Raw genomic sequence first — 13,619 nt, forward strand, 5'->3', positions numbered from 1 at the left:
TAAACTTCACAAAATCCTCCCCAGTCCCGACTCAGCGAATTTCCTTTCTAGGAATGATACTGGACTCGTCCCAGGGGTTGGTGCTTCTTCCTCCGGAAAAGATCTGTCTTACAGCGGGAAGCTCAGAAGCTCTCCCAACCTCACACTCACTCTCTGCGCTTCGGTATGAGAGTCCTCAGCAGGATGGTAGCAGCTATGGAGGCAGTCCCATTTGCTCAATTACACCTCCGCCCCTTACAACATGCCCTACTAGCTGTGTGGGACACGAACCCGTTCTCTCTCAATCATTGGTTCTTCCTTCCCCAGCGAGTCAGTCTCTCAGGTGGTGGACATTGAAGTCCTCTCTGAATCAAGGGAAGTCTTTTCTTCCAGTACATTGGCTAGTTATGACAACAGATGCCAGTCTGGGAGCGGTGTTCCACCATAACACTGCTCAGGGCCGCTGGTCCCTTCAGGAAGCACACCTGCCGATCAACATCCTGGAAATACGGGCAATCAGGTTGGCTCTTCTCCAATTCCATCCCTTCCTGGCGGGTCGGCTCATCAGGATTCAGTCCGGCAATGCCACGGCAGTGGCATACATCAACCTGGAGGGGGGAACACGCAGCAAGGCAGCCATGTCCGACGTAGGCCACATTCTCCGTTGGGCCGAGGAAAACCGCTCAATGATTTCAGCGGTTCACATCCCGGGAGAGGAAAATTGGGAGGCAGACTTCCTCAGCCGTCAAGGTCTTGACTCCTGGGAGTGGTCTCTCCATCCGGAGATCTTCCACCAGATCTGCTGTGGCTGGGGAACCCCGGACGTGGATCTGATGGCCTCACAGCTAAATTCCAAGGTTCCCGACTTCATAGCTCGGTCCCACGATCCGGTAGCCATCTGGGCAGATGCACTCGTACACTCGTGGTGGCATTTCCTGCTTCCGTACATATTTCCCCCACTTCCCTTACTGCCGAGAGTCATCAAGAAGAGCGGAGGGGATACCAGTAATCCTGATTGTGCCAGATTGGCCGCGCAGGGCCTGGAACCTCGAACTAGTTGACCTAGTCGCCAATGTCCCCAGGCGATTACCGAATCGCGCAGACCTGTTGTCTCAGGGCCCCATTTACCACCAGAACTCCGATGCCCTGTGTTTGACGGCATGGCCGTTGAGTCCTGGGTGCTAACCCAGGCAGGCTTCTCTCCGGAAGTCATTTCTACCATGATCAGCGCTAGAAAGCCTACGTCAATGCGTATTTATCATCGCATTTGGAAGACCTTTTTTTCATGGTGTAAAGACCGGGGACGTTCTCTTGAATTTTCCATTCCTTCCATCCTCGAATTCCTTCAATCGGGATTGGACTTGGGTCTCGCCCTCAGTTCTCTCAAGAGGCAGATTTCAGCCTTGTAATTTCTGTTCCAACGCAGGATTGCCACAGATTACAGGTGACTATGTTCATTCAGGGAGTCTCCCATGTGGTGCCGCCCTATAAGATGCTGTTGGAACCATGGGACTTTAATTTGGTCCTCGGAGTCTTACAGGAGGCCCCCTTTGAATCTCTGCAGGAGGTTTCCCTATCTTTTCTTTCATGGAAAGTTGCCTTCCTGGTTGCGGTCATGTCCATCAGACGAGTCTCCGAGCTGGCGTCTTTGTCTTGTCAAGTTCCTTTCCTCAATTTTCATCAAGATAAGGTGGTTTTGAGAACATCCCCGTCTTTTCTACCGAAATTTGTCTCATCTTTCCACCTCGATGAGGAAATTGTCTTGCCTTCACTCTGTCCGGCACCAATACATCGCACCGAGAAGGCTCTTCACACACTGGATTTATTGAGAGCTCTTAGGAGATGGGTCTCGCGGACGGCGTCTTTCCGCAGGTCAGATGCCCTGTTTGTGCTCCCGGAAGGGCCAAGGAAAGGTCTAGCCGCTTACAAAGATACGATAGCCAAGTGGATTCGTTCAGCTATCCAGGAGTCGTACCGAGTTAGAGCTCATCCCGTCCCAGCAGGGATTAAGGCTCATTCTACTCGGTCAGTGGTTGCGTCTTGGGCCATCCGGCACCAGGCATCGGCAACACAAGTCTGCAGAGCTGCGACTTGGTTCAGCCTGCATAAGTTTACAAAACATTACCATATCCATTCTCAGGCCTCTGCAAATGCGTCCGTCGGCAGACGAATTTTGCAGGCGGCAGTGCCGTATCTGTAACTTGTTGGTACAAGGAGCAATTCCAGTTGGTTGTTCCCCACCCAGGGACTGCTTTAGGACGTCCCATGGTCCTGTGTCCCCCAATGAGGCGTAGGCGAAATAGGGATTTTTGTGTACTCACCGTAAAATCCTTTTGTCTGAGCCAATCATTGGGGGACACAGCACCCACCCTGCTAGCCTAACAGCTTTGGTTTTTTTTCTGTTTGCTTGGTTTTGACATACTGTAGTTCATCCTGGTTAAATGTTAAGCTCCTACTGCTTTGTTACCAAACTGGTTCACTTAGAGCCAGCAGGAGGGTGTGTACTGCAGGGGAGGAGCTATTCTTTCTGTATTACTTAGTGTCCTCCTAGTGACAGCAGCATTACACCCATGGTCCTGTGTCTCCCAATGATTGACCCGGAGAAAAGGATTTTACGGTGAGTACACAAAAATCCCCATTTTCAGGGCTACATATTTTATTTTCTCTATTGATACTGGAAAATTTGCAGGTATAATTATATACCTAATTTAAAATGCACAAGATGTGCGGTAAGGGGCGGGGAAGTGCTGATGGTGCATGCCGAGGCTGTGGGCCCAATAAAAATTTGTCTGCTGCGGGACCACAACAAACACGCTCATCCATGAGACCTAGCTTCCTGTCCCACTCTGCAGGGGGTGCATCGGACACCACGCCTGAAGCCAGAACATTGGGAACAGGTGGTCAGTTGGATGGCAGGTAATGCTTCCAATATGTTTTTCAGCACCACCCTGTCTTCCACTCAGTACATATCCCAGAATAGAAGAAAGACAGCGCCACAACGGTCAGTGATGAAGACCTTACGTGTTTAATCTGCCTCCTGCGGCGACGTTTCAGTACAATAACCTTTATCAAGCACTCAGTACAGTCTCACTAGCAAAGAGCTTGGACCACATGAGCCGCACCACTACCTTTTCCCCTGTGCTAGGTGCTTGCTAATTCCCTGTCCAGGATGCAGGTGCGGATGCCTCCTGCCGTGCTCTGCACATTTGCAAGCACATCAGTACGTCCAATTCTTTGCCCCAGCACATCGTTCAGCAATCCGTACCCCAGACTTTTGGAAGGCAAACACAAAAACAGGCCCAAACATTAAACGGGCGCATTTCCAGACTGCTTGCCCTGGAAACGTTGCCATTTAGGTTTGTGAAGACTAAGGCTTTCTGCAACCTCAGGGTGGCTGCCGTCTCTTGATGTTCGGTCCCCTGCCACCACTATTTTCCCGGTGAGCCCGTCCCCACCTTTAAAACAGAACGTCTCCCATAAGATCACCCGTGCCCTGACAAATGTAGTTACTGGGAAGGTCCACTTAACCACAGACATGTGGACAACTACTTGTGGCCAGGGACTCTACATTTCCCTGATGGCACATTGGATTAAGCTTGTGGAGGCTGGGACAGTACACACGTGCTACCGAAGCCAAGGATTGCGGACCCCAGTTCCATAAGGGTTTCCTCCGCTTCCTACATCCCCTCATCCTCCATCTTCATCTTCGAATTGTCATCTCTGAGTACATAGTCCATGTCAGCGGCAAGCTGGTAGCAATGCAGCACAGCCTCTGAAAGGACAACCGGCTCTGCTGAAACTAATTTGTTGAGGTGACAGCACTCCGCCGCAGAGTTGTGGAAAGGTATAACAGACCAGGCATCTGTGGCTCTCGCTGTTGAACCTACAATCGGGCATGGTCGTGAGCGATAATGGCTGTAACCTGGTGGCAGCTCTGAAGCTTGGCAAGCTTGCACATGTACTATTAAATGATTCACAGGAACAATAATAGGTAAGTAGAAATGCCAATAGCATAGTTACTATCAAGGAGAAAAAAAAAGTGTGTGTATATATATATGTATGTATGTGTGTATATATATGTATATATATATATATATATATATATATATATATATATATATATATATATATATATATATATATATATATATATATATATATATGTGTGTGTATATATATCTACTATATAAAGCTGAATGTGTGTGTGTGTGTATGTCCGGGATTGGCATCTGCACCGTCGCAGCTACAGCCACAAAATTTTGCACAGTCACACGTCTGGACCCCAAGAGCGTCATAGGCTATATTGTGAGGCGAAATTTTAACCCCGCGCGTTCCAATTCACCAAACAATTTTTCCCCTATCTACATAATAAGGAAAAGTGTTGGAGGCAAATTGACAGCTGCCAGATGTGAACAAGGGGGACTTAAAGAATGAGAGCGATGGCGCAAAAGACTATATACCGTACAGTTGCTAAGGTGGGACCCCGACAAGGGATACTCACCACACATGGGGATATGAACACACACACACAAAATGCGCCACACACTACCACGTGCTTGAACACATATACCACCCTCAGCACACATTTCACCACACATACACCAACCTCGCCACATAAAAGTCGAAACACAAAAGTCGCCGCTCAAAACTCGCCACGCGCAAAACTCGCCACATGCAAAAACTAGGTTCACGCAAAACTCGCCACAAGTGCAAAACTCACCTCATGGAAAACTCGCCACACGCAAAACTTGCACACGCGGAAAAATTGCCACATGCACAAAATTTGCAACACATGCAAAAGTTGCCTCACACAAAACTTGCACATACTCAAAAGGCACCAGACATAAAACTCACCACGTGCAAAACTCGCCATGCGCAAAACTTGCTGCACACAACTTGCTACACTAACCTGTTACATGCAACTCGACACACAAAAAGTTGCTACACGCATGTTGCCACACAAAACTCATCTCACAAAAGTCGCTACATGCATGTCGCCACACACAACTCAACACACACAACTTGACAAACGAAACTCACCCTAAAACACACACAAGTCTGGTATTAGCCTTCAAAAATAAAAATCTGATTAATAAGCAGACAAACTACAAGAGCAACAAATGTACCATATAGGAAATACAGCAGCTGTCAGTCACATGACCTGTCTATTATGTGTATGTGTGAGCTAATATATACTGCCAGGGGGAGGGCTTCCTGTTGGCTGGGGATTTATCAGGCTGCCAATTTATCTTACAAATACTGAGGTAAAAATACTGAGCAAATAACGTGTGAACGAGGTCTAATACAGGAGATCACACAGGTATATACTATATACAGGGGAGATGACACACAGATGTATACTATATACAGGAGAGATAACACACAGGTATATACTATATAGAGGAGGAGATGACATACAGGTACATACTATATACAGGAGGAGATGACATACAGGTATATACTAAATACAGGAGGAGATGACACACAGGTATATACTATATACAGGAGCAGATTACCTACAGGTATATACTATATACAGGAGGAGATGACACACAGATATATACTATATATATATAGAAGATGACATACAGGTATATACTATATACAGGAGGAGATGACACACAGATATATACTATATACAGGGGAGATGACACGCAGGTATATACTATATACAGGAGGAGATGACCTACAGGTATATACTATATATAGGAGGAGATGACATACAGGTATATACTATATACAGGGGAGATGACACACAGCTAGTATATACTATATACAGGGGAGATGACATACAGGTATATACTATATACAGGAGATGACATACACGTGTATACTATATATAAGGGAGATGACAAACATGTATATACTGAGGTGAAAATGAGAGGTATGAGGTGAAAATGAAAAGGTGTGAGTGCAAAATGAGAGGAGTGAGGGAAAATAGTGTAGTGATCGGAAAATGACAGATGTAAGGTCGAAATGACAAGTGTTAGGGGGGAATGAGAGGAGTGAGGGAGAAAATGAGAGATGTGAGGGGGAAAATGAGAGGCGTGATGGGAAAATAAGAGAAGTGAGGTGCTATAACTAACCACAGATGTTTACTATGCCCAGGCAACGCCGGGCTCTTCAGCTAGTGTATATATATATGTATGTATGTATGTATATATATATATGTGTATATATATGTGTGTGTATATATATATATATATATATATATATATATATATATATATATATATATATATATATATATATATTCAATATATTCAATATATTCAATATATTCAATATATTCAATATATTCAATATATTCATATACCGGGAGGTAGGCAGGGGAGCGGGGGCTGTGTAATTATACTTGCCTGCTCCCGGCGCGGTCCCTGCAGTCCCTGGCTTCCCCGACGCTGTATCTTCCTGTATTGAGCGGTCACATCACCGCTTGCATCTATCACCGCACCTGGAAAACCTTCTTCTCGTTTTCTCAATCCCTTCCATTTTGGATTTCCTACAGTCCGGCTATCGCTGCAAACCTGCAAGTCAGGACCTTCATTCAGGGGGTCTCCCATGTGGTACCCCTCTACAGAATGCCATTAGAGACCTGGGATCTCAACTTTGTTCTGAGCGTTCTTCAGGAACCTCCGTTTGAACCTCTGCAGGACGTCCCGCTAACTGTCCTCTCTTGGAAGGTTGCCTTTCTTGTAGCAGTGACGTCTATCAGACGGGTCTCAGAATTGGCCGCTTTATCCTGCCGGGCGCCTTTCCTTGCCTTCCACCAGGACAAGGTAGTCCTGCGCCCATCTCCGGCCTTTCTCCCTAAGGTGGTCCCATCTTTTCACACCTTAATGAGGACATCATTCTTCCCTCCTGCCCACAGCCAAAACACAGGGTCGAAAAAGCCCTTCATACCTTGGACGTGGTACGGGCCCTTAGGAGGTACACTTCCAAAACTGCTCATTTCCGCAAATCTGACTCCCTCTTTGTTCTCCTGGAGGGTCACAAAAAGGGTTTGGCTGGGTCTAAGGCCACGATAGCCAGATGGATTCGGTCTGCTATCCAAGAATCCTATCGGGTCAGGGGCAGTCCTATCTCGGCAGGTATTAGAGCACACTCCACTCGGTCGATGGGTGCTTCCTGGGCCATCCGGCTCCAGGCAACGGCGGAGCAGGTTTGCAAGGCCGCAACGTGGTCCAGCCTGCATACTTTCACAAAGCAGTACAATGTCCACACTCAATCTTCCGCGGATGTGGCCCTTGGCAGACGTATTCTGCAAGCGGCCGTCGCGCATTTATAGTCAGATGGTACACGGAGTTATTTGGTTGTATTGTTTCCCACCCAGGGACTGCTTTGGGACGTCCCATGGTCCTGTGTCCCCCAATGTGGCGAAGGAGAAATGGGGAATTTTGTGTACTCACCGTAAAAATCCTTTTCTCCGAGCCACTCATTGGGGGACACAGCACCCACCCTGTTAGCCTGTTCGGCTCGTTACCTTTTTCGTTTTTTTTACTTTCTTTGACATGTTATACTCTAATGTGATATAATATTATTATTAATCTCCTACTGCTTTTGCACTGAACTGGGTCTCTGGAAGCCAGCATGAGAGTGTATACTGCAGGGGAGGAGCTAACCTTTTTTTTGTCTCAACTTCGTGTCAGCCTCCTAGTAACAGCAGCATAACACCCATGGTCCTGTGTCCCCCAATGAGTGGCTCAGAGAAAAGGATTTTACGGTGAGTCCACAAAAATCCCTATTTTTGAGACCCTCCTTTGTCTGCCAAGGTGTATTGCAGTCCCTTCTAATTTTTGGAAGCCCTTGAACTTAGTGTATAGGATTTGAGAGTCTAGGAGTCCCACTACCTAACAATTTTAACAGTGTGTGTATGAGGCCTTTATGTCTAAGGCTGGGTTCACACTGCGTTAGTGTGACTCGTTTAACGGACTACGTTACACCGCGGCATAACGCGGTGTAACGTAGTCCGTTAACGCCGCCATTACTTTCAATGGCGGACACATTGCTAGCGCACGCCCACAATGGGCGTGCGTTAGCGATGTGCCGTAATTGAGTGACGGACCCGAGACGTGAGCTGCAGCGTTTCTGGGTCAGTCACTGCTAGCGCAGATGGAGCTAGCAGATGCTCCATCTGCGCTAGCGCTGTGCCAACGTCGGCACTTGCGTTAGTGCAGTCCGTTTAACGGATGTGTTAAACGGACTGCACTAACGCAGTGTGAACTTAGCCTAATACAGGGAGTGTCTGAATTTTGCCTTATATGCAAATCCTTATGCAGGAAAGAATGTTTCCTAACCTCCAGTGCCCTCTGTAATATCGCACACAGTGTCAGCCGCTGGCTTCCTGCAGCGGCTAGACAATCACGTGTTCCCGCTACTTAAGAGAAATGAATATTACTTCTTTCCACTCGTATGGGAGTGGAGAGAAGTGAATATTCATTTCTCTAAAGTAGCAGGCACACGTGATCGCCCAGCTGCTGCAGGAAGCCAGCAGCCGACACTGTGCGTGCTACTAAATAGCAATGATTACTAACTGCTGTTCACGCACCTAGCCCTGGCGTGGAGAGCAGTGAGTATTCCGGCAGCTGTACTCTACTGGCAAGCAAAGCATGATGTCCCTGCCATGCTCTGCTTTAAAGGATAAAGCAACTGCTGGCACTGGAACAAGATGCTGAGAGGGAGCGCAGGAAGGGTAAGTATAATGTGTTATATATATATATATATATATATATATATATATATATATATATATATATATATATATATATATATATATATATATATATATATATATATATATATATATACATATATATATGCTATTGAACCCGTTCTACGCCCGGGTGGCGAGCATTTATATTGGTATATTGTCTCCATCATGGTATGTGCTGCTCCATCCTGCGTCCCCATCCTGTCATGCGCTGCTCCATCCTGCGTCCCCATTATGTGCTGCTCCATCCTGCGTCCCCATCCTTATGTGCTGCTCCATCCTGCGTCCCCATACTGCCTCTGACCCGCTCGGCGCCGAGTGTTGGGGGGCCTGAGCAGGCGGGGACACCGGCGCGCTGTGGGGGTCAGGTGCCGGTATCGCCGCCAGCTCAGGCCCCCCAGCACTTACTATACTCACCTGTCTGTCCAGCGTTCCATCGCTGAGCGCCGCCATCTTCCGGGTCTCCTGGCTGTGACTGTTCAGTCAGAGGGCGGCGCATTAAGCGCGTCATCGCGCCCTCTGAACTGAAGGCCACAGACCGAAGACCGGGAAGATGGCGCCGCTCAGCGATGGAACGGGGACAGGTGAATATAGGCCGATACTCACCCCCCTGGCGGTCCCTGCTTCTGCGGTGGAGATCGCGGTGTGCGTTCAGTGTGAACGCACACCGCGATCTCCCGGGAGCGTCGCTCTGTGAGGCCCAGACTGCGCCGGCGCTTGCGCAGTCTATAGAGGCTTCGGACAGAGTGACGCTCCCAGCGTTATATATATATATATATCTTATTTGATGGGGGGGGGGGGGGGGGACATGCATACCCCGATGGGGATGAAGGGGGCCATGCAAACCATGGTGGGGATGAGGGGGGGCCCTGCCGACCACGACGGGGATAAGGAGGAGCCCTGCGGACCACGATGGGGATGAGGGGGGCCATGCAGACTCTGCCTATACTCGAGTGTATACGGTATATAGTTTCATCTTCAGCTTGCTTAACTGTTTACAATAACAGTAATTTTGATCAGAGGTGCTTGTTTACATGCCACTGTATATATTTAGTTGAGTTTTGACAAGGCAATGGTATCGCCCATTCCAACAGAATGGTATTAAATTTTCAAGTGGAATCGCATAATATGGAGTGTTTAATTCTAGAGCATCATTTTTTTTTTTTTGTTTTTTTTCTTTATTCTTGTAGACTGCTTTCCGCACATCATTTTTCTCATCCATATGCATTTAATGTTTTTTTTATTCTCATTTGCTTCTCTGCACCAGACTTGTCCATCCAAATCTATAGTTCATGAAATCCATGAGGCATCAGTTTGTTTTGCATCCGTTTTTAACTGTGCCTTTGGGGAAATGTCAGCAGAAGAAGAAATGTAGACAGTTTACCCCTTTTTAAAAGAGTTTTAAAAAACATGGGGGAGGGGATGGATGCAAAGTGATGCATAGACTCATGGGCTAAAAACTGTCCAATTTTTTTGGATAAGTGGAAAAGCGTGAATGGATGTTGACAATTCGAGTATTAAAGAGATTATCCCCTTTTTAATGGATTTTGTTACATTACATATTAATAAAGAGAACCTTTACTTGACCCTTGTGGGTCAAGCGGCGCTGCCTCTGAGTTGCTGCCCTGGTCTCTGTTTGGCTGCAGCCACTATGCATGTTGATTGTGGCCAATCGCTGAGCACTGAGGCTTACGTTGTGTAAATCACCGCTGAGCTCAGTGATTGTCTGCAGTCATCGTGACATCGCTGTAACAACTTTTCAACATGGACTGGGGCAGCAGCAAAAAGGAAGCGTATGAGCCAGGGAGGGTAAGTAAAGGTCAAGGTGTTACATATCACTAAAGATATAGACAAAAAAATATGAAAGTGGACAACCCCATTAGTCCAAACATTTCAGGAGAGCTGACCGGTCCAATTATAAATGTTGTGTGAATGATAGATCTGTTTTAGAATTATTTACTGTATTTTATATATTTTTTGCCTTTTTTAGCTATGTGACGATGATGCCTTTCAAGCAGCAAGCTTTAGTAGAATTTGAAAATACAGAATTTTCGAAAATGTGTGTGACTTCTGCTCAAAATCAACCAATCTTCATAGGAGGTCAACGGGCATTATTCAGCTACTCCACAAGCAAAAAGATTACCAGAACAGTCACTGAAGACACTTTCGGTGGGAGTAATGTTCTTCTTATTTCCATCTACAATGCAGTCTATCCAGTTTCAGTGGTAAGTGAGAGAAATTTATGTATGAAACTATTTGTGGCATGGCCCCTTAAAGGGGTTGTCACCACTAGGACAACAACTTCTCGATCTGAATGTCTGCCCCCATGAAAATAAAAACACTTATACTCCCCTCCTGTGCTGGCACCGTTCCAGTGGTGTTGGTACTGGCATTCCTAGGGTTTACTGTCCCAGCCTTCAGATGCAGTAGTAAGCAAGAGGAAGTATGCGGCCAACCGCATCTTTCGCCTTCTCTTTATTACGTGTATGATCAATGGCGGGTTAGTGACGCCATCACTGATAGGCGCAGGGCCCATGACATAACCACACGTGAGTGCCGACACTTAAGGGGGGAGTATAGATATTTTTTCCAGGACGTCCCTCATGACAGCACCATCAGGAGGTAGTCCGTCTTCATATCCTTGAAAGAGACAGGAGCACACAAGAGGTCAAAAGCACCTCCTTCAAACAACCACAAGCGTTTTTCCTGTCCTTATCAGGGACATACACATGAGAGGAGTGCAGCAGAAATTCTACCGTATAGCCACCAAAGTTGTTTTGTGGATTTTTGAAGCATTTTCATCATTCAGTTTAATTATCTGTGCAAGCAAAAGAAAAGCCACCACTTACTAAAGCAACCTCACATGTGTACATGGATGGTCTTTTTGTTAAATTGCCTGTCTTTCTTTTGTAGGATATAATTTATTCTGTCTTCAACCCTCATGGAAAAGTGGAACGCATAGTGATTTTTAGGAGGAATGCAATTAAAGCAATGGTGGAATATCCTTTTAATGCAGCCGGGAAATCAATCTGACATATTATGGGGACCTCACATTCAATTTTTTTGCACAGCTGACATTGCAGTTTGTGACTTGGTATTTCTTAACAAGGTTATATGTATATACACCTTAAAATACACATCTTGTCTTTGTCAAAGGTTGGGAAAGATGACTGTATAATCATTAACTTGAGCATACACATTTATGCTACCATTTTGCTGGTCTTGCGGCACAGATGGTCCTGTATTAACGATGTCCCATCATTTGTCACGATAATGTAAAAAAGTCAGATTGTGAGCTTAGTTCCAGAAGGTTCCATGGCAGACACCCCCCAATCTTCGGGGTGTGTGTGTGTGCGTGCGTGTGTGCGTGCGTGCGCATGTGTGTGAGAATCCTAAACCCCTCATTTCACCCCTCCCACAAGAATTTATATGGTTCTATGCTGCGGGCAGACCAGTCACCCTACACTACTCATTCCCCCTCCCACCTGGTACTGGTTGGAACTGGTGTAGAAACCATGAGCTTCTATTGTTCTATTAAAGTGATATATAGGGGCACCGATCCGGGCTAGAGATATAAGAATTATATATTCCGGATGTCCCTCAATAGAAACTCACTGAAACCTCTAGCAGCTAAACGCAACGAGTGCAAAGCGTGGATTTCTCCGTAAGCAGGTCATGTAATTACTCCGTGTTTACACTTAAAAGAATCCCCATGATGTGGGGCACATCCTGATCATTGTGGCTTTCTTATACGAGGTTCATAAAGTGTGATACGCGTAAAAATGGCATTTCATACCTCCTAAGAAAAGGGGAGGTTTCAGCGTATAAGTGATGTCACCACAGGGGGAGTGCCCGGGTTTTAGGCTAGGAAATAAGTAGTGAAGCGAGCAGTCTTCACATGTCTTTTGTCTGGGGACTAGCTGCTGTACAGATGTGCTATGCATCTAGATATATGCTCACCCCTCCTCCTCAGCACATGGCCAGCCATGATGATGCAATGACGTAACGACTTGTAACTGTTCGTTTCAATTTTAATCCTTTTATTATTTGTAATTGTATTGTACATATGATTTGTCTCCTTTATAATATCTTTTTATACTTTGTAAACACTTCCTACCTTTTTTGGAGTAAAATATAAAACTACTAGCTTGTCTCTCCCTGCTCTATAACGAACTGTCGCATCCTCTGAGGTGAATTACGCTACTGATTGGGGATGGCTCCGGACCCGTTAATAATTAGGAAATCGGAGCTGGTGGCAGCGGATTTGTCCTGTGCGTTGGTAGGCTTTGTAGCGACGGCGGCGTTGATATTGTTCTCGCGTGAGTGGGAGTAGTTGTATCGCCCTCACTGCAGTTTGCCCATTAGCCAGTACGTAGCAGCCAGCCTTTCTGGTGACTAATTACCCTAGGAGCAGTACCCTGACTGACCTGAGGGTAAGGGAGGAGCCAGAGAGCTGCAAGTTCCAAACCGGAAGTGGGATATAGATAAATCCCCTTCAGAAGGAACCAGGGACAACCAAACAACCCCGGTTCATGACAAATTGGTGTGAGTGGTGGGGATGATAAAGGTATCTTTTTTTTTTTTTTTTTTTTTTGTTTAAATAGTTTTTTTTATTGAAAGCAAACATGCACAATACAATTTATGCACTGTCCAGTATTTTACAAAAATTTTAACATTTTCCAAACCCCCAACAATCCCAACCATACCCAAACCTCCCCCTCCCCTGACAGCTCCTTCCCAGTTATACTTTTGTTACCAGTATTGATGGTTCCTTGAGCCATTTGACTCACTTATGTTCGCTTGTTCCTCTAGCACTCTCTTCCTTTCAGAGGCTCTCACTCTCCCATTTCCCATAACTACTCATCCCAGCTCGAGCCACGGAGACCACATTTTGTCAAACGTTTCTATTTTCCCACGTCTTTTATAGACC

General features: G+C 46.1%; 1 protein-coding gene across 7 annotated transcripts in view; it reads left to right on the plus strand.

Annotated features, from left to right (window-relative positions):
* The window catches only part of LOC138681513 (heterogeneous nuclear ribonucleoprotein L-like), a 193,298-nt gene that overhangs the window by 24,257 nt on the left and 155,422 nt on the right, over positions 1-13,619 (plus strand). For all 7 annotated transcript variants that reach the window (XM_069769075.1, XM_069769076.1, XM_069769077.1 and 4 more), the window contains exons 3-4: positions 10,680-10,914; positions 11,603-11,688. In XM_069769075.1, the coding sequence (XP_069625176.1) occupies positions 10,680-10,914; positions 11,603-11,688 (321 nt within the window). The remainder of the gene's footprint in view (positions 1-10,679; positions 10,915-11,602; positions 11,689-13,619) is intronic.

Source organism: Ranitomeya imitator, chromosome 5 (genome assembly GCF_032444005.1).
Source record: "Ranitomeya imitator isolate aRanImi1 chromosome 5, aRanImi1.pri, whole genome shotgun sequence".
NCBI classification, from domain to species: domain Eukaryota; kingdom Metazoa; phylum Chordata; class Amphibia; order Anura; family Dendrobatidae; genus Ranitomeya; species Ranitomeya imitator.